Raw genomic sequence first — 19656 nt, 5'->3', positions numbered from 1 at the left:
AAACATCCTTGAAGTTTTGTATTTACTTTCACTTTACAGATTTAAGAACATAGTGTGAGTGTCTAACATGAAGGCATTGAAACAGAGGGAGAACTAAGTTAGGTGTTGAGTGGGGAGAGCAATTACTGGGGAAAAGGTGAACACTGAATTTGCGGTCTTATTTGCAGGAGGAGAGCATGGAGCTCTGAGGAGGGTAGCCAAAACTTGAGCTGCACACGAGTTACGCGGTGTCATGTCAGAAACTGAAGGCACAAGGAAATCAAGGCAAGTAAAGAGCATAGACATAAAGATACGAAGCAATGAGGCCTGGTTACCACCATGAGGTAGCTGACAAACTGGCGGAGAGTGGATGACTGCGCTTAGCTATTGCCTCGCTGATTGCTGTCAATGGATGGGAGGTGAGCAAAACATGGAGGTGTTGACTTAATATGATCCAATATAGCATGGAGCTAGCTTGCGTGATTTGAGAGGAATGCCTCTGGCAGCAAGCCCTGGTGCATACTTGGGGTTTGGTCTTCTCAGCCGATCCCCGTAGCAGCGCTGTCCATCAGCGGTCCTTAGTAATGCTTCCAGAGTCCAGGTCCAAACATGTCGACAACTTTCGGTTTGACCATTGGATAGCCGGTGGTATCCGGTGCTAAGGCTTACTTTGGCTCCCAGGGAGGTGCAGAAGGTCTTCCAGACCTCTGAAGTGAACTGAGGACCTCTGTCAGAGACCTTATGGAGTCTGTGGAGTCTGAAAACATGAGCCACAAAGAGCTTGGTGTTTTCGGAGGCAGAGGAGAGTTTGTCCAGAGAGACAAAATGGCCTGACTTGGAGAACCTGTCAACTGCAGGGAGAATTACGGACTGGAGGAAACGGGCTCGCTGGTAGCAAAGTCTAAAGTTATATGTGACCAAGGTCTATGGGGGTGGTTAGTGGTTGAAGTAAACCTGATGGTCATTGATGGTCATTGAGTGCTGCTTTTGTTTTGTGCACTGGTGGAACAGGCAACTTTATAGCCTTTAACATCACTTTGTAGAGTTCCCCACCAAAAGTAATGTCTGATAAATGGGGGTGACAGGTGACATGTGAGCCCAATGAAGTGGAGACATAGCGATGATCAGGTGGCTCAGAGCATAAACCTGAACTGATGTCTTATTAGGTGACACTCTTGACCTTTATTCAATTACTTAGAAATTAATTACTTGGAAGACTGTTTTTAAAATATAAAACAAAATAAATAAAATATAAAATATAAAAATAATTTCAAATACACTTTTTTACACAAACACAGATTAACAGGGAAATGTTGCGTTGTGTAACATTTTCTGTTAATTAACAAAGAAACAGGCAGCAAGGCATATTTGCTACATATCACCGGAAGTTTAGCTTTAAAAGTTGACATCATCCACAAAACTGTGAAAGTAAATGACTCACAAGGTAATAAGAGACGGTTGAAAGGAGACACTGTACATCAATCAAGCACACTGTGTACTTGAGATCAGACACATAAGTAAAGAGATATGAAATCACTTTGGTTAGCATTTTTCATTCTGTGTTTGCCTGAAAGGACAAAGTGGAGCCATGTTAACCACACAGCGGAACCACGCTCCAAATCTAATCATGTCCTACATGTCTGAAATCTAATCAGGTCTTAAATGTCAGCTACAGAATGACCAAGTAGATGAAAGCGAGAAACAAACAGAAAGTAATGAGCAACCGAACAATCTGTGAAGCTATACAATGTAGAAAAACAAGACTAAGTTAACTGGCTAAAAACCATATAAATGTGTTCTGTGAACATGTCTGAAGATGAAATATTCCTCCATCTTTAAAAAAGAAAAACTTACCAGACACAAGAATGTTTTAGCTTTCTTTTATTAATGTGCTAAAGTGGACATTTTTTTAGCATTACTTTTTATACATTTTACAGTTTGTAAATATAATATGAACATTTGCACAACATCTCCATGTCCCGTTAAACTATTTCGATAGTTTGCATTAAATTAACATTAAATAACACTGCTGAAAAATATTAAAGGAAGATTTAAACCACACATCTGATGTCCGTGAATAAAATACTCAAGTTGGAATCCTTGTATATTATTTTTTGTAATCAAAATGCTGTAACAATGCTTTGAGGGCTGTTTATACAAAATCAGAGCAAAAATTAAAGTTAAGATTGCTCAAATGTTTCCTTGATCGTTTTTAACAGTGTATTTGAATGTTAACCATATGCAATTATTATTATCACACACAATTAATATTATTAAAATGCAGTACTATTGTAGGGTCCTTATTTTACAATAAACAGTACCTTGAGGCAACTGTTGCTGTGAAATGGTACTATAAAGATAAAACTGGACTGCCTTTTTCAAAGTTTCTACTAAATAAACTGAAACACATCTTATCTAACTTTGTAACATATTTAAAATCACAGTCCACATTGTATGAGTATGAAATCCCATTTATGAGACTCTTTTATTTATTTTTTGTAGTATGAATTAACAGGTTGAAGTGTAAGAAGTAAGATATAAAATGTGTAAAACAATGTGTTCAACTTAAAATGTAATAGTTAAAGATTTTTTTGTATAATTAATTTTCAGAGGAGATTTCTTTAAAAAAGGTAAACAGTTTTCTACAAGAAAGTTGAAAGTGTTTTCATGCACTGCACCATCCTTTTAGCTCTTGCAGTTGGCCCGGACATTCATATACACTTTGTGAGCTGTGAAGAAATCAGACAAGAGACAGCACAATGGAGAAAAGCTATTAGTTGAAAGTATACACTTGATGCTAAAATCACACATAACAGAAGAAGTCAGTTTGATGAATATAGTGAAAATATAGTTGAGAAACAGTCTTATAGGTGAATATGAAAGAAAAAAAGAAATCCAATGTGATAAAATAAAAGGGCTCCCAGGGACCGGCGAGCCCTTCACCGTCATCTTACCATTATCTATCTTTTGACGCCGAAAACTGGCACATCGGTATGTTACAACGACAATAATAAGGGTCAGCACCACATCTGCACAGATGATGCCTGCTATTGTTCCTGGCTCAATCCTGTAGCAAGACACTGTGCTGTCTGGTAAATACAAAAAGTGAGAAACAGACAGTTAGACAGAAATGGAGTGGGAAGAAAGAAAAAAACCCAAGAGAAAAACTGAGTCATCACGACTGGTTGCCTAGTTCTACATTTACTTTTATTTGTATTTTTTTTCTCAACATTAAGATTCATTTTTTTTAAATGCATTTAGGAAGTTGACACATCATCTTTTTTGATACTTACCAGCAAGTGCTGGAGCAAGGCCTTAGAGAAAGAAAGGGAACAAAGAGGGATATGTTAGTTGAAACTTACTTTAAGTTCCTCTAACAAGTCAGTTAAGTTTCCGTTGTGCACAGCAGCTTGTGGTTTTACTTTCCTGTGTGAGACCACCTTCATTTTGAGTGTGTGTACAAAAAGAAAAGAGAAATACTATTAAATCATCCTTACTGAAAAAAAGACCAAATAGGACAACGGTGAGGAATTTGTTATTTGCCATCGCCATGAAGGTCAGCTCAGTTATGTTCTATCTGAAAGACAAGAAGAGACCAAACATTGTCCTATATTACATGTTCCAAAGATGTGGAGAATAAAGTTCATGTTACAGTATCCATTCTTCGAATTTTGATACATTTTAATTTTTGTATTAAGGACAGAACATCTGAAATGTCTCAGAACTGTAGGCTTGACCTCTTTTGTATACTCTACATCACAACGAGACATGATGGACTGTGTGGGTAGTTACAAAGCGATAGAGATAAAATTAGTAAATGAAAAATTCAGAAAATGTTAACATATGTCTAAATCATTACAATTATTTAAAAAAAAACCCCCAAAAAACCTAAAAGATTTAGTTCAAGCAACTGCATTTCATATGCAAACATTTCCTGTTCACAACTTTATAAATCCAACCTTTCCTCGAATAATCTAACCGAATAAAAACATTCTGACAGATTAAATCTTTAAAATTAAAAATGATGATGAAGAGAAAGTAAATGGGAGTCCAAAAAAACCGTACCTTCTCTGGTTTGCTGATCTGCCTTCTGCTATCCAAAACATGGTGTGACTTGCTATTCGTTTTCTCCTCTGACATCTCTGACGTCAAACTTTCTAACTTCCTTTGGTGGGCTGAAGCACCGTCTGCAAGCTTGTCTCCACTACAGATTATTTAATAACAGCTGAGCTCTGACAGAGTGAATCTGTATTTAATGGAGTACAACATTGTTTCCAAAAAACCCACAATATATCCAATGTTGAAAGGAAGAATGTGGGAATCAGTTTTATTTATTTACTACAGTCCATTGCTGCTGTTAGCTGTTGTAGCTGCTGAATGTGGTTTTGGGTTTCTGTTTTTTTCAGATGTTGTTGCTGTCAGCGTTCACACTGACAGAAACTGTGGGTTGTTAAATGTCACCACTGCTGATGCTTACAACATAACTCTTGGCTACTCCTAAAATCCAGAAAAGAAAAAAGAAAAGAAAAGTTATATTTTATTTAATATGTATATAATCGTAAAATGATATTTCAGGATTCATTTGAATAACTAAACTGTAATAAATACATTTCACTGAAACCCTTCTTCCAGCAATTCAGATTTTGACTTTTGTAAAATTCTTTGTTTACACATTTTATCCAGTGGTTGCAAAATAAATCTTGTATTTTGTTCAGTGCGGTTTGACTTCGGTTTCGGTTCAGGTCAGCAATATTGCACTGCCACCTGCTATATTCTAGCTGTACAACAGCAGAGGGAGCTGCAGGCCTTCTCATAGAATAACCAAGCTCATCTGTTAGACCAAAGATCAATAAATAAGCAGAAAACATAAAGGAGAAATAGCAGGACTAAACACTTAAATTGAAGTAAAACAGTTAAAAGACCACAGAAAAATAAAGGTGCACATTGATGCTCACATGGCTAGGACTGCTTTCTTGCTGTCTCTTCTGTAAACAAGCTTTGTAGCCACAAAAGCAGTGAATGTATAACCTGTGGGTGAGGTTAGTTACCTTATAGAGGATTGTGAAAAGCACAGAGTACTGCTTTTACCACATCTATAATGTTAGAAGGTGAAAAAAACACTTCCCTGTTTTATTTAATTTAGCATTACATTTCTTCATTGATATTTATTATTGGTCTGAAATTGGTACTTCCACTTTTTCCTTCTATTCTAATTAACATCCATCCATTCTCTTCTGCTTATCCAATTCATGGTTGATTTGAATGGGCAATTATCCAAATGATCCCAATGGGCAATTTGGAATCACCAATTAATCTAATCCAAGTAATTTCTAGATTTTGGACTGAGGAAACCAGAGTAACCAGAGTATGGGGGGAACATGCCAGCAGACTCAGAACCTTCTTGATGTGAAGCAACATATAATATAATAAAACAACATAGTTCAACATTTGAGTCTTAAAATACTTTGGGTTTGTTGGTTACTATTTTAGTAAAGCAATCCACTAGCCACTTCATTAGGTACACTTTACTAGTATCAGGTTGGACCTCCTTTTGCCTTCAGAAGTGCTCTAATTATTCATGACACTGATTCAACAAGCTAGAAACATTCCTGAGAGATTTTGGTCCATATTGACATGATAACATCACACGGTTGCTGCAGATTTTGTTAGCTGCAAATCCATAATGACCATTTGAGAAAAGTGAACTCATTCTCATGATCAATAAACTAGTTTGAGATCATTTATGCTTTGTGACATAGTGTATTTTCCTGCTCCAAGCAGCCATCAGAAGATGGGTACAGCAGTCATTAAGGTAAGCAAAAATACTCAGGTTATGCTGTGGTGTTTAAACAGTGTCTATGTGTGTGCCAAGAAAACAACCTCAGCATCATTACACCAACACCACCCACCAGAACGACTGATACAAAGCAGGATGGTGGTGACCCCGCCATCAAAATGTTGCAGCAGAAATCGCAGGCAATGTTTTTACAGTTTTCTGTTGTCCATGTTCGGTGAGCCTGTGTAACCTGTAGCCTCAGTTTCCTGTTCTTAGCTGTGTGAGTGGCACCCTGTGTGGTCTTCTGCTGTTGCAGCCCATCTGCTTTAAGATTCGACATGTGTGTTCAGAGATGCTCTTCTGTAGCTCAGTTGAAAACTGTTGTGATTTGATTTACTTTCGCCACTGACCTCTGGCATGAACAACACATGTTCACTACCACTCACTGGACATGTTCTTTTTTTGGACCATTCTCTGTAAACCCTAGAGATGGTTGTGTGGGAAAATCCCAGTGCATCAGCAGTTTCTGAAATACTCAGATCAGTCAGTATGGCACCAGCGACTGTGCCATAGTCAGCGTCATTTAAGTCACTTACCTTCCCCATTCTTATGCTCAGTATTAACTTCAGACAATTTTGACCATGTCCATGTCACTGAGTTGCTTTTGTGTGATTGGCTAATTTTGATATTTGTATTAATGAGCAGGTGATTTGGGTGTAACTAATATTGTGGCCACTGAGTGTATATCTATTATGCTTAGCATTAAAGATATTATTCAGCAAATTAACTACAGATTCTCATTATCCTTTAAATAGCCTCCTTAAGAAGAATACTGTTATTTGTAGACACTTATCTCTTCTGAATATGTGAAGATAAGGGGACATCAAAGAACTGCCATATCTTTGATGGTTACATAGTTACTGTGACTTAATCTAATAACATAAGTATGACTAAGAAAGTAAGTTAAAATCTTTAAAATCCCCATGACTTTAAATAGTTAAAAAAAATACTTTTAACATAATTTTGGAGCCCTGTAAATAGTTGCTACCAAAACATGAGAAGAAGTCCCCAGAGGTTGATTGTTTACCCTGAAAAGATTCTCTGAAGAATGATGCATAACTTTCTCTGAAAGAAGCTTATTAGTTTTCTTTCTTACTAGGAAAAGTGTAGCTGAGCGTGTGGCAGACCTGAGGTATTTCCAGTAGTTATGTGTACAGGTATACTGGCATTAGCAGAGCAAATGTGGGATGTAGAATATAGATCAAACCATCTGGAGAATTTACTGAGAGGTGGAGCCAGAACTCTCGGTTAGGCTTTGGGCTGGGCTGTGGATGACCACAGCCTGATATACTAAACACAGAAAACATCTTGTGTAGTTTCCCTTCTTTTATCTGCCCTTTCAAGTCTGAGTTGTTCCTTGAACTAAACAGAGCTTTCAGCAACAAAAAGTCATCAGGGTCCAGAGTCATCTAATAGAATGAAGACTAAACTTGGGACTGCTGCACAGACAGTTAAAGCTGGATGGGCTTATTGTTAAACTGTGTCCACTGTATGCATTAACTATGCCTACTGGATATAAACTAAACATCTGAAGATATATATCTATAGTATATAGATAAGTAAATATTTCCAACACGGTATATATTTGTATTATAATCACTAGACGGTACAGTCCTTGTTCTTTGTATCTGACTTTCTTCCATTCATTGTTTTTGATCCTTTCTGCTTCTTTCTTCTTTTTCTAAATGGAAAAAACCTAAATCACAGAATTCTCACACATACAAGAGATGCAAAAGCTTGAAGTTTACCCATTACATTCATTTTCAGCTTGCCATTTACAGTTTTGGATCTGACTAGAGTAGGTCTGCATGATTCACAGATTAAAATAATCCTTATTTATGTTATCTTATTCCTTTACATATTTCATACTGCACTCCGAGGTTCAACCTTTGTCTTAAACTGGCTTTTTCACCTCTGTCTTCAAGGTCACCCTCTCTTTAAGCTGATTTTCTTCTGATTAGCTTCCCTTTGCATACAAAAGGTTTGAATAGCAAGTGAGCATGACTGCTGTATTTACAGACAATGATAATCATATTAAGGACGCCCACTCAGACTGAGAATAATACAGAAAACCACAGACTTCAGGACAGCCTGAAGACTGCACTTTTTGCTCAATTATTTGAGAATTGTTTAATATGAATTCCCACAATGGGAACATGTATGACAGGGCGAGCATTAGGGTCACTATAAGATTTTGTGATGAATGTACAGGTCACAAGCCCTAGTCCTGAATATATGGAAGTGTGTATTTAGTCCTCTTGGTAGGTTCATATCTGAGAGCATATTTACAGCAAGCACACAAATGGAATATCCAAACATTTCAAAAATAACTAAACCCACAGCTAAATATCTGATGAGACACATTTTTCCTTTAACATTGTTTAGTAGCACTTTTTCACAATTACACATTCTTTAAATATATATTCTAAACTCTTTTTTCCACTTGTTTACATCTTTCTGCATTATTATGTTGTTCAGCCTCTCTCTGTGTTGTCTGACAATTGTTTATGGAGAAAGTAGGCAAAAAAACCCCTAAACATATATATTAGTCATTTGGCAAAAAACAAAAAACAACTCACCACCAAGTTGGATGTTTTGATGTTGTTTTTCTCTTTAGGTGACACAGAGATTCCCGTAAGACTTTATCTATACTGGTAACAAAGATAAGAGAAAGATAATATGTTTACATGGAGTTTACATACAGTCCACAAAGAAGAGCTGGAAAGGAAGGTCTGGGCATCTCTATTGACACTGCGGGCAGCAGAATGGCAGAAAATTGATATTTTAAATCATAATAAATACCCTGTTCACTGTAAGCTGAGATCACATTTTTTGGCTATAAAAACAAACTTGATAGGAGTTCATTATCTTTAGAACTTTATATAAGTCATAATAACAGTAGGTTGAGATAACGTGTTACTATATTTCTTTAGTTTTCTATCAAACGTTGTTTTGCATCAGCGCAATGTTGAAAATTTCAGATCACTTATCTCTTTGCCAGTTACTACTTTAACATTTAGGCACTTGTACTTTTGCGATCACTTCCACGACCTTTTTGATTCCACACATCTAAAACTACCAACTTGAGATGAGCTTTTGAAACATGACATAAGTGTCATTATAAACTGTACTACAAAACAGTCAAGGAGTTCCAGCTTGTTTAGGCTTTCAGCGCAACGTAAAAACTAATGTATTTCGCCGTCACTCACTTTTGTCCTCAAAATGTACTTCAAGTATTAAAAGCGAACGTACTCTATAAGCAGAATGTCTGATTGTGTTTATTGTTAGCCTACTACGAGACTGGACAACCCATTACTCATTCCTGAGGCGGTTTAGTCGTTCAGCTGGTGCAGGGTGAAGTAATGGTAACCATTTATAAATAAACGCTCTTCTGTCCGAAACAGCGCCTAAATATAAACAACTCTTTATTCACTTGTCATACCTTTTGCTCGCATAACTCACAGCTCGTTCTCACACTTTTATTTTTTTCTTTTTTTTCTTTCTGCTTTTCACGCTTTGCCCTCCCTCCTCGTGCTCGAGGGCGTGACCACAGCTGGGGGTTGAGGGGAAAGGGACTGCATGCTCTGTGTGGAGCACTATCACAACAAGAAAACAAGCCAGACAGACTACAGCGTGGCAGAGCGTCAGAGATCCCTCGGTCATCCCTCGGTCATCCCTCATTGAAAAGGTTGGCGAGCAAGCGGACGATCTGTCGAAGACTTCACAGCAAAACAGTTTCTGACATGCACTTTGATAAATGTGAGTACGTTTGTGCTTTTGATGCGGCAGATTAGAAGCCTGATCGTGTGAATAGTTTGACTGTGATGAACGACACCGCTAACTCATTACTTTGTATGCTTTTCGGGTTTTTATATAGACAGGGATGGTGAAGCTGTTTCTCTTTTTTGTGTTGTGCGTGTGTGTGTTAGAGTTTAATTACAATGAGGTGTCATTTAAAAGCTTACGTCGACACAGACCTCCTATGTCATCAACAGGACAGGACACATCTGATAGGGTTTTCTATGAATTTTAATCGGGATGCTGCCTCCTAAACGTGGCAGGAATCGCTCTTTTTCAGCTCCTGGTGTGCTTTTATAGTCAGACTATGTTTGCCACGCTATGCCAATAGGGGGATGTGTTTTTGATATGAATAGAGTACAGTGAGTTCAGTCATTTCACTGGTGCTTTCATGCACTAGCCTTCCTCTTGGCTTGGTTTTTCATATATGACATCACAGTTCGGGTGAATCCAACAAGCAGGACATCATTTGGGGAAACCCTAATACACCTCCACCCATGCTAGTATGTTTTCATTTCCCCATTTTATGATTAGTGCCAGACAGGCAGGCTGTGTGACGTGACAGCATCTTGTTTGCTTAAGCTTATTTGTTTATGGTCTCCCTTAAAAAACAAGCAGAACGATTACATATTCAGCTCTGCTAAACCACAAAATGAGGAAACTGGCTGTATGCTTCTTTCTTTTCACCGAGCATAGAGCCAAAAGAGAAAGGTCGTCGGAATCCCCAACCGCCCACTCACATGACTCAATGTCCAGGGGTTTCCACAAAACCTATTTGAATATAGCACAGTCTAGCCCAGAGCTGCGTGGGGGTTAGATTAGTGTAAGCCCAAATGTATGTGCATGCGTGGGTCCCCCAGGCCATTTCCTGGCGTCTGGCAGCCTACAGGGCAACTTCGATCAACTGGTGGCATCTTTTCAGAGATACTTTTAAACAGAGAATATGCACTTATATTGCAGCATTACATCACCGGGCCAAAAGTGACATTTTGATATAAAGTTAAAATGAGTCAGGATTGAGTAACCTATAGTAACACCTTTTGAACTTGAAAATGAAACTTGCGGCCCTGAAATGTACAGACTGATGTCATGTATTCTCATTAAGTGACCTTTATTGTGTGCTGGGGGGGGGGGGGGGGGGGGGGGCTGGCATATGACACACAGCACCATGAGCTTATTGTCAAGGACTGGTTTTTAAGTGGAAGTGAGATTATTGTTTCTTTTTTTCCTCCTTCTGCTTTGAGAAGAAGCGACACAGCTTGCCAACAGAGATCTACAATCTTTTCTTTCTTTTTTTTCTTTTTTCATCTCAGTGGTCGAATTTGCATTTTTTTTTCCGGAAGCGCACACTCCGTGTGTTTGCTTTGGTGAACAGGGCTGTGTTGTCCCTGTAAGGCTTAATATTCATAAAGTAAAAGCTAACAAACAACAACAACAACACAAACCCCAAACAAAACAAAACAGAGACGTGACAAAAGAGCAGACTTCTTGTGCTCTACCTTCCAGACATGGTTCAATAGAAAGCACAAGGCAACTACACGTGTTGAGGTGACAAGCCTGTGACACACCAAGGCAGGAAGATGTGGTTTGCCATTGTGTAGCGTAACGGAGCGGTACTACAGGAAGATGTCATAGAAAATAAGCAGTGGTTATCCCATACTACAGCCTTTCTGATTAATCTGTCTGGTTTGCTTGGCCACATTATCTGTGTTCCTAATGGAGGAGGTTTTGCATAGCTTTGTCTTTTGTACCGCAGTTCCACAGACAGGGTGGAAATATCACTTTATCTTACACATGTGGGGTGAAGTTTTTGAGGAAACAACCTGTGTGGTCACAACATCTCAGCTGGAAACATCTGAATTCTGTTTTGTAATATTTGTTTCCTATTTTTCTGATTTCCTTTACCTGTTCAGTGGAAATGATACTTTAGTATCAGAAAGGGAAAACACACTCACTGCATAATGGACTTGATGTGAATGTATGTGAAAGGTGAGCGTGGAGAAAATGAGATGTGATGAGAGTTGTACAGCTTGTGATTCATTTGATAAATGAATCATAAGCTCACGACTCACTTTATATTTCTTATTCTGATGCTTTCATACCTTTTAAGCTTCATTTATATCAGTGATAATTATATCATTAGGCTGGTTGACAGTTAACCCTCAACAAATCAAAGCCAAGTGGCACATAGACTCCATAGAGTACACAGTGAGAGTAAATCCACTTCTGCAGACATAAAAAGGCTGTCTGTGATCAGACTTCATTTATTCGTTTAAAGGTTTAACTTTTTGATAAGCTAAGTTTTAATGGCTGTAAACAAGTTTGTCCTTTTGTTGGAAAACATTTCAAATTGATATTTCCAGACATGAAACGCTCATTGCATTCATTCATTAGTGGATTAACAGAAAAAAAAAAAAAAGGCAGGTATTCAAGCGTTCTCTGCTTTCATTTTTCAAATCTCAAAATTTGCATCTTCACCCTATTTTAGATCTTTGTAAAGTAAGTCTGTAAGAAACAAGAAAAAGAAAATGTATCTTTGGCTGTAGAAAACCTTTCGATACTCCAAGACATTCTAGACGAAAGCAAACAAATGACTAGTGATGATTAAACATTGCCTCTGATATCGATTAAATGTCACCAGTATATAGTCATGTGATTAAAGAAGTAAAAAGGCAACGGATAGAGAACATGTATCTAAAATTTACATTTTGTTGTCATTTATGTACATTTGAATAAATTTAAAGACATGAATCACGCAGAAAAAAAGAAAAGAAAAGTACGCTCATGCCCATACACTTACCACACCTTAAAATCAGTGAAGTTGGAATCAGGTTCCAATCATTAGTCTCGCTTGTGTAACAAGTTGAACCTCTGGGTCTGTTGTTCTCATCTCCCTCCATTAGGCCAAGGTCTAAAGAGCTCTCTAATAGAGGTATCTAAACACAAAAAAAGGTTGTGGATCCCTGTAACTGGGATGAGATTTAAGAAGTCTCAAATTTGTCCTTAATTGCACCCTTCGCTAAATTGAGGCTACACGATTTGATGGTCCAAAAATGCTACCAAGGAATCACAGGGTCTGCAGGTGACTCTTCTGTTTGTGTCTAAGTGCATCTACAGAAACAAAGACATTCAAATTTGACCTGCATTTGGACACATATAGGCATAGCTAGGCAAACCTTTAGGATCATTATGGTGTATACAGCTGGTCACGGGGACAGTAGACAAGGAAGGAACCTCACACCAACTGTGAAGCAAGGTGGTTGGAATATCATGATTTGGGCTTGCTCAACCGCTCTAAGGACTGAGGAGGCTTGCCAGTAATATGTTGAAAAATTGAGCAATTTCCATATTACTTACTTTCCCAGCGCCAAAAGAGAAGCCGTGTTGCACACTGCCCACAGTGAAAAAACTCTTGGAGCAGAAGAGAAGACGCGAGACGTCCTCTGTGCCACCCTGCTGCCCGACAACCAGCACAAGTCCTGTTCCTCCAGCTACTGTTACAGTAAGCCAGCACATATAGTACCTGTGCATCTCATCAAATTTTACATTATCAGGATTTGATTGTTCACAGTTTTTCCTGCTTCTTCTTCTTTTTGCAGCAATTGCCTCCATCAGAACCATTTTCCTGTACAGGTAAGGACTGGGCAGCTTCTGTTAAAGACTAAATGCAAAACACTTTGGATGTGTAGGCATTAATAAGCATTTTTCTTATTAACACTGACCTCAACTATTGCAAAAACTATTGCAAATGATTGCAACACAGAGAGTAGAGAATCAACCAAAAGTATATCAGAGATCTTGTTATTTAAGTAATTTTATCTTTTCAGTGATAAAAAGAAGTTTTCTTCTTACTAGGTGCAGCAAGTAGCTACTCAGACATGGCAGTGAGCTATGAGCAGTGGGCCCCAGCTCCTGAGTCACTCAGTTTCTATGGCAACCAACCAGGAACCAGCTTTACCACAACCTACAGCCACACAATGACACCTGAATACACACAGCAACCAGTCCATCCATTTGTGGAAACAATGTCCCAGCCATATGTAAGTGTTAGCCTTTGTTTGCAGACTTTGCAAGTTTGATAATCCTATCTTGAGTTTGTTGAGTAAAATCTGCATTCCTTTGCACAGGACTGCCTGGGGGCTCTCTCAGATTCTTCCTGGTCACTTCTGGACCCAAGCCAGACCACACAGCTGACTTTCAGTTCAACAATGGATGCCACCAAGCTCGAGGAAGCCAGAATGCTGCTTAGCAGGATGGACTACAGCAGAACTACCTGCCAGGATGAAGACGGAGACACGTGAGTGATCATGAGTGTGTTAGCGGGGAGTGTTTGGTTTATACCGGCTATTGAGATTTAAAGCAGAGAATAAAAGTCAATTTGCCAGTGGGAAATGTGGACTGAGGTTTCAATTTTAAGTTCTAGCCTGCATTACAAACATTAAAATACAAGTAAGTGTTAATTCTTCTAGATATTTTGCAATGCAGTGCGTGTTCACTTTCTGGACCCACGCAAACCCCCGCTGATAACTTTATTGCGCTCTTTGAACACGAGTACACAATTTATTTACTTTCCTACAGTTTCGTTTTCAGTCGTGAGCTCAAAGTGAGAACCCATTTGGTAATCCTAGACAGATGAATAAAGAAAAAAAAACTAAATATGAAAATGAGTCAGCCACTCATGCTCAGTGACAATTACAATCTTACAAATTCTATTCCTTGTCACAAGTGAACTCGTGAGAGAAAATAGAGTGAAATTGGCTGTGGGGATTACCACAATTATGTAGTCTCATTCATAACTAATTTGTGATGTGTTCTTTCTCTATCAGCATCCTGCACATCTACACTGCCAAGGGACTGAGAGAGTGTGCCTATGCTGCTGCGGAGAGGCTGAGGGATGTAGGGAGACTTGATGCAAAAGAACACAAGGGAAAGGTATGAACAAAAAAAAAAAACATCATTCAGTTTGATTGTTGTTGACATGGTCTCTTAAAATACATGTGTATACTACCTGTGCTTGTGCAGACTGCTTTACTGGTGGCAGTGACGGCAAACCAGGCAGACATTGTCCAAGATCTGCTGTCTTTGGGAGCGGACATCAACGCCTGTGACGTTAATGGACAAACCGCTCTTCATCTGGCTTCCCACTATGGATTCCCAGGGGTTCTGCGGGTAAAGCTACAGTAACTACTAAATGACTTTGGCATGACTTAAAAAACAAAACAAGCAAAGATAAGAGTGAGGAGATCTAATCAGCGATCTGTTTCTGCAGGCGATTCTGTCGAGCAGGCCGGCCGTCAACCTGGAGGCCCGCAATTTTGAAGGTAAAATAACATCTTTGCTTTTAGCTCCAACTCCAACATATTTACTGGAACCCCTAAAAGATATATATTTTCTTTGTCTCAGGGATGACCCCTCTGCACTGTGCAGCCATTTCTCACAGTGTCACGGTGAAGGCTTTGTCTACCAATGGGCATGCAGATGTTAATCTTCAGACCAAAGCTATGGAGAAGCTCTCCTGTGTGCAGATGCTACTTGGTGCAGGGGCATCCCTTCTCAGTCAGGTAGGTCAACTGTGAAGTTCAACACAGTAAGGCCTGTACTTCAAGGCAGAATTTTAAGCTACCTGGGGTTTTATCTAACCAAGATGTCGTCATGCTGCCAACCATTCCCCTCTTTGTTCTCTCTTTTGTTTTCTCCTTGTTGCTTGACGCTTTTTAGCGGTTCTAGTCTGACTTGTGGTTTCATTATGTCTCTCCCATTACTTCCAATTCTCCAATTCCAGGAAATCAAAAGTAACAAGACTGTGCTGCATTTGGCTGTGAAGGAGGGGAACATTGATCTGGTGCGTTATCTGCTGAGCATTCCCCTGCCGAACATGAAAGACTTTGTCAATATGAAAGTGAGTCCCACACTGACAAGAAACTCAGAGCAGAATTTTATGCATACACGTGTTTATGCGCAAATACATAATGTGTAAGCGTACAGCTATAGCTGTCTGTGAACAGTCCGAGTTATGCGGCTTTTATATTTTTCCCCCCACAGGCTCACGGCCACACAGCTTTACACATGGCAGCCGGTCTCCATGGTAACCTCCACCAGGAGGTGATCCTGCAGTTGCTGCTGAGCAAAGGAGCTGATCCCAGCATCCGCAATCTGGAGAATGACCAGCCAGCTCACCTGCTGCAGAGCGGCCTGCTGGGAGAACAGGTAATCACCCATATCTTCACTTTTTTTTTTTTCTTTCTTTTTTTTGTGATTGACTTGATTTTTCAGTTTACTTATATTAATTTATCTCCTAACTTGTAGCTCAAGCTCATGCTGAAGAAACGAAGTGCTTCCTCTCGTCGACGTATCGTGTCCTTGCAGGACCAGGAATGACTCAGATAATTTGTAGTCCCATTTTGGAGGGAATATGTCTTTAAGATAGTTCCTCTGTTGAGAAGGGGGGTTTACGTTTTATTTTGATGACACTCTGGGAGTATCCAGCCTATATATTGATGAGTAAACAAGACTACTTTGGTATATAAATCTCCAAATGCTGTGTAATTCACATTGCAATAGACAAAGGATGCTTTAATTCTAAAGCTTCAAATTTGCTTGGTATTTAGTTTCTGTAAAACTGTAGTGTTTTATTTATTTACTACTCTTAGGCAGAAGTATTCCTCTGTGAGTGAAGGATTTCATTCCGAAATGTGATATCTCTGTGAAGACTTTTCCACGAAACGCTGTTGCTAGAAATCAGGCATGCATTTGAAAGTTTTTAAGTAACATATTTATTTTTTTTAACATTTTGCAATGAAACAACAGAACTACAAAACATTAGCATTAGTTATTGGAAAAAAAAAGTAGTAGTCGAAGGTGGAGTAATATTTATTTTTCTGTTAGGCTAAACTCCCGGTTTTATGTTGATTTCTGTGAAATCGTGAAAATAAGCTCCAGGACAATGTCCCTGAAAGACCTCTTGTTGTCTCAAATCCCCCTCGTTGAAATATTATCATAATGATACAGTGAGTGATGGTTGTCATATCAATCAGTATGTGTGCTTCATGTGTGTTTGGAATGAGAATAATCTGTTGTACGATTGAACCTCCTTTCTGTATGCATCATACATATTTGTGTAACCTCAGGTGCACTTTCCTTTGTGGAAAAGGAAACTTTAAGGGTAAAACCTCTATGTTTTTAAAAATGATTGTGACAGACAATATGTTTTTTTTTTTCTTTGTCGAAGAGGCATTACATGAGTAAGTGTGGTGACAAATTGTCTGACTGACTGTACTTTTTACTCATGAGTCATGAGTGCGAGGACGATAACAGTGCTTAAATTCCATCAGGTTCTTTTGATCTTCGGGGTACCCTTTGAACAGTCCCGTTTACATTCAGCTTCAGAAATTAGCAGCATGGAAAATACAGCAACACATAAGAAGCTTGCACTTTTGTTTACACTCACAGTATTTATTTTTCAAGGCCAATTTCAACCAACCTTCACTGCAATGACAGTGAAACTTAATCACAGATTAAATGAGTGTAATCTGAGTGACAAGTAAGCCTCTCACTTATGTGTCATCCTTTATATTAGACACGCTGTAAATTCCTGTAAAGCACAAAGGAAATCTCACAACAAAACCACATAACATTTCTCATGAACATGCTTTTCATTTGCTACACTCTTGCTTCACATGAGAATAATTTCTGACATTCTTATAACAAGAGTAGATGGGATCCATTTGAAAGTAGTCTCCCTTTTAGCCTTTACAGGGAATTGAATACTGTTGCTTTAGAACTGAATCAGCTCTGACTGTTATATTTGTAAAGGTAACCTCAAAATGAATGTTGACTTTTCATTTATTTCATTTTGCAAATTTTGATTTGTTATGATTCGGTTTTTCCATCGATTGGTTTACCAGCTGGATCTGCTGTTTGAAAGATCCTGCGCAGGAGAAAAAAAAAAGGAATAAATCATAAAGACGAATGTTAAACTGGCTCAATGAATGCAGTTTCAATTGCTGTACACATGATGGACACATTTCTAATTTTGTAATCATGCTCTTGATTTTATTGTTTTATAACAGTAAAAGATGTAGAAGAGAAACCACACCCATTTCCTGTGTTTGATGTGAACATTGAGTGTCCTTGTCATTTCTTTTTCATCTTAAACACTACACAGAGTAATCTACAGACAGATGTTTTGCAGCTTTGCCAAATAATATGGGATGAGGTCAGGTTGTATAAGAAAACCCTGTTTATCAATCACCCATCAGAGGTATGTTATCCATAAGAGGAGTGGCCACCAACACAGCTGATCTACTTGTATCTATTTGCTAGCATGGGCTTCTGTTTTTGTTTTCAAGCTTGTGCTGTAATGCCTATACAGTTGGAGGAGGTACTGCAAAAGAAAAGGAAATAAGTCAGAGAGAAAAATGGAAAAATAGCAAAGTTTTAGCGCACACAGTCACTCTAAACAGTTCCATCTAGATAAATGAAATTACCTTCCGTCTTTGGGATTTGAGTACCAGATGAGCTGGAACTGCAATTAGAAAAACAAAGGAGGAAATTAGTCAAGAGGTGACTTCAAAATTAAATTCATCAATAATTCCAATAAAAACATACTCGTGCGGTTCGAATACTGTGGCAACAACTTCAACTTGACGTGTTTCCATTATCGGGGTTGCAATATCAGGTAGATCTAGATGCAGTTGAAGCCACAGGCTTCTAAGTGTAACTATAGACCAATATGCAGCTTTTGCCCCATTTAAACAGCAGCTCTCGCCTTTCTTCCAGTCTTACTATACAAGCAGCATGCAACAATCTGAGAATCGACACTGCCCATTCACTACCAACACAGGAAGAGTGATGCGTCCATTCAGAAATGCTTACTATGCGCATGTGATTTGCCACATCTGTGTAATCTTATAAATGTGTTGGAAGTGTGTGTGCAAAGAGCAGAATAGGGGCATTTTGAGAAGAGGCATCCAGTGCAGGGATAGGGGGGGAGGAAATGTAGGATATATAAATATATATATTTTTTTATTTTAAAAAAGATGGCAAATTCATACAACATGCACAGGGGGGGATCATCTGCTAAACTCTTACTTGGATGAGGATTTTACACATTTTGTGAATTTTTTACCTGTTTGAGGAATGATAGATGAGTTACCAAAACAATATTTTTATATTGATATATGTTACAAAGCCTTTGCATTACATATATATTTTTACAGATATTTTAAAGTCTAAACTTACTCAGGGCTATTAATATGCCAGAGACAAACATAATGACAGCAAGGATAACCCCTGTTGTCCGCAATGTCTCATAATCTAAAAGGAACAAAAACCACACACGAAACACTTATAGGAATTTATTGTGTATTTAAAGAATGCTATCAGTAGAAATACAACACTCATTTGGCTTTGATCTTTGAAATGAATAAACAACATAAATCTTACCATATTCGAAGTCGCTTTGGTCTGGAAACACTGTTTCTGCAAAGAAAGAGTGTCAAGTTATAAACCACATTTTAAAAGTGTTTATTTGGCCACAACAGTAATGGGATCATTACAAAGCTTTTTAATGCACTACAAGGGAAATCAAGCTTTTCAGCTTCCCAGTGTGCAGAATTGGCTCCACAACTCCTCAGGAGTATTTTTCCCCCTTGACTGCAGCATCTTGGCTCAGCAGAAAAAATGGGTTAGAAGCCAGCAGCAGGATACAGAGGTGTCATCCCAGCAGCAGAGGATAAAAAGATCTTAAATTGAGTTAAACAAGAACTTGAAGTTAGGAAGATATTTAAAAAAAAAGATTAATAATAATAAACTAAAATAAGCAATTTAAGGAGTCCACCCCTCATCAACATAGTGACTTTTTAGAAACATAAACGAGCAAGCCCGTGCTAAGCAATTAAGATGTCTGGATGCCAATAATGCAGCTTGCATATTGCGGAACCCTCAGTTTCTCAGCAAGTGGCTGAGCAGACAGTTTTTCTTCCCACAGGTTTCCCCCTTCCACAAAATCCGAGAACTGTTTTAGAGAAGTACTTAATATTTGA

The 19656-nt window shown here is 38.5% G+C and overlaps 3 protein-coding genes across 4 annotated transcripts in view; 1 reads left to right on the top strand and 2 right to left on the bottom strand.

Moving 5' to 3' along the window:
• Positions 1 to 1843: 1843 nt before the first annotated feature.
• hcst (hematopoietic cell signal transducer) lies at positions 1844 to 9308 on the bottom strand. Of its 2 annotated transcripts, XM_012916080.3 has the most exons (6): positions 9258 to 9308; positions 8395 to 8466; positions 3477 to 3556; positions 3273 to 3293; positions 2934 to 3068; positions 1844 to 2708 (listed from the first exon to the last, which is right to left on the bottom strand). In XM_012916080.3, exons 3-6 carry the CDS (start codon positions 3529 to 3531, stop codon positions 2665 to 2667), a joined length of 255 nt encoding a protein of 84 aa, XP_012771534.1. In that variant the 5' UTR covers positions 3532 to 3556; positions 8395 to 8466; positions 9258 to 9308; the 3' UTR covers positions 1844 to 2664. The 2 variants fall into 2 exon arrangements, with proteins under 2 accessions (XP_012771534.1, XP_012771533.1); XM_012916079.5 differs by lacking the exons at positions 8395 to 8466; positions 9258 to 9308 and adding an exon at positions 4045 to 4183.
• Positions 9309 to 9466: 158 nt separating this feature from the next.
• nfkbid (nuclear factor of kappa light polypeptide gene enhancer in B-cells inhibitor, delta) lies at positions 9467 to 17530 on the top strand. The gene is made up of 12 exons (XM_004541546.4): positions 9467 to 9574; positions 12979 to 13115; positions 13213 to 13246; positions 13469 to 13653; positions 13741 to 13910; positions 14440 to 14545; positions 14636 to 14782; positions 14883 to 14934; positions 15017 to 15174; positions 15396 to 15512; positions 15656 to 15820; positions 15920 to 17530. The coding sequence occupies exons 1-12, from the start codon at positions 9559 to 9561 to the stop codon at positions 15989 to 15991; spliced, it is 1359 nt and encodes a 452-aa protein (XP_004541603.3). The 5' UTR covers positions 9467 to 9558; the 3' UTR covers positions 15992 to 17530.
• A 170-nt stretch (positions 17531 to 17700) lies between these two features.
• LOC101477135 (FXYD domain-containing ion transport regulator 6) overlaps positions 17701 to 19656 on the bottom strand; it is a 14597-nt gene continuing 12641 nt past the window's right edge. Inside the window, exons 4-6 of the mRNA XM_076889925.1 lie at positions 19058 to 19093; positions 18100 to 18137; positions 17701 to 17996 (exon numbers count right to left, since the gene is read on the bottom strand). Coding sequence (XP_076746040.1) covers positions 17977 to 17996; positions 18100 to 18137; positions 19058 to 19093 — 94 coding nt within the window. The 3' untranslated portion in view covers positions 17701 to 17976. The remainder of the gene's footprint in view (positions 17997 to 18099; positions 18138 to 19057; positions 19094 to 19656) is intronic.

Source organism: Maylandia zebra, linkage group LG11, assembly GCF_041146795.1.
Source record: "Maylandia zebra isolate NMK-2024a linkage group LG11, Mzebra_GT3a, whole genome shotgun sequence".
Classification (NCBI taxonomy): domain Eukaryota; kingdom Metazoa; phylum Chordata; class Actinopteri; order Cichliformes; family Cichlidae; genus Maylandia; species Maylandia zebra.
Note: the sequence above shows the minus strand (reverse complement) of the source record. Positions and strands in the feature narration are given on the sequence as shown.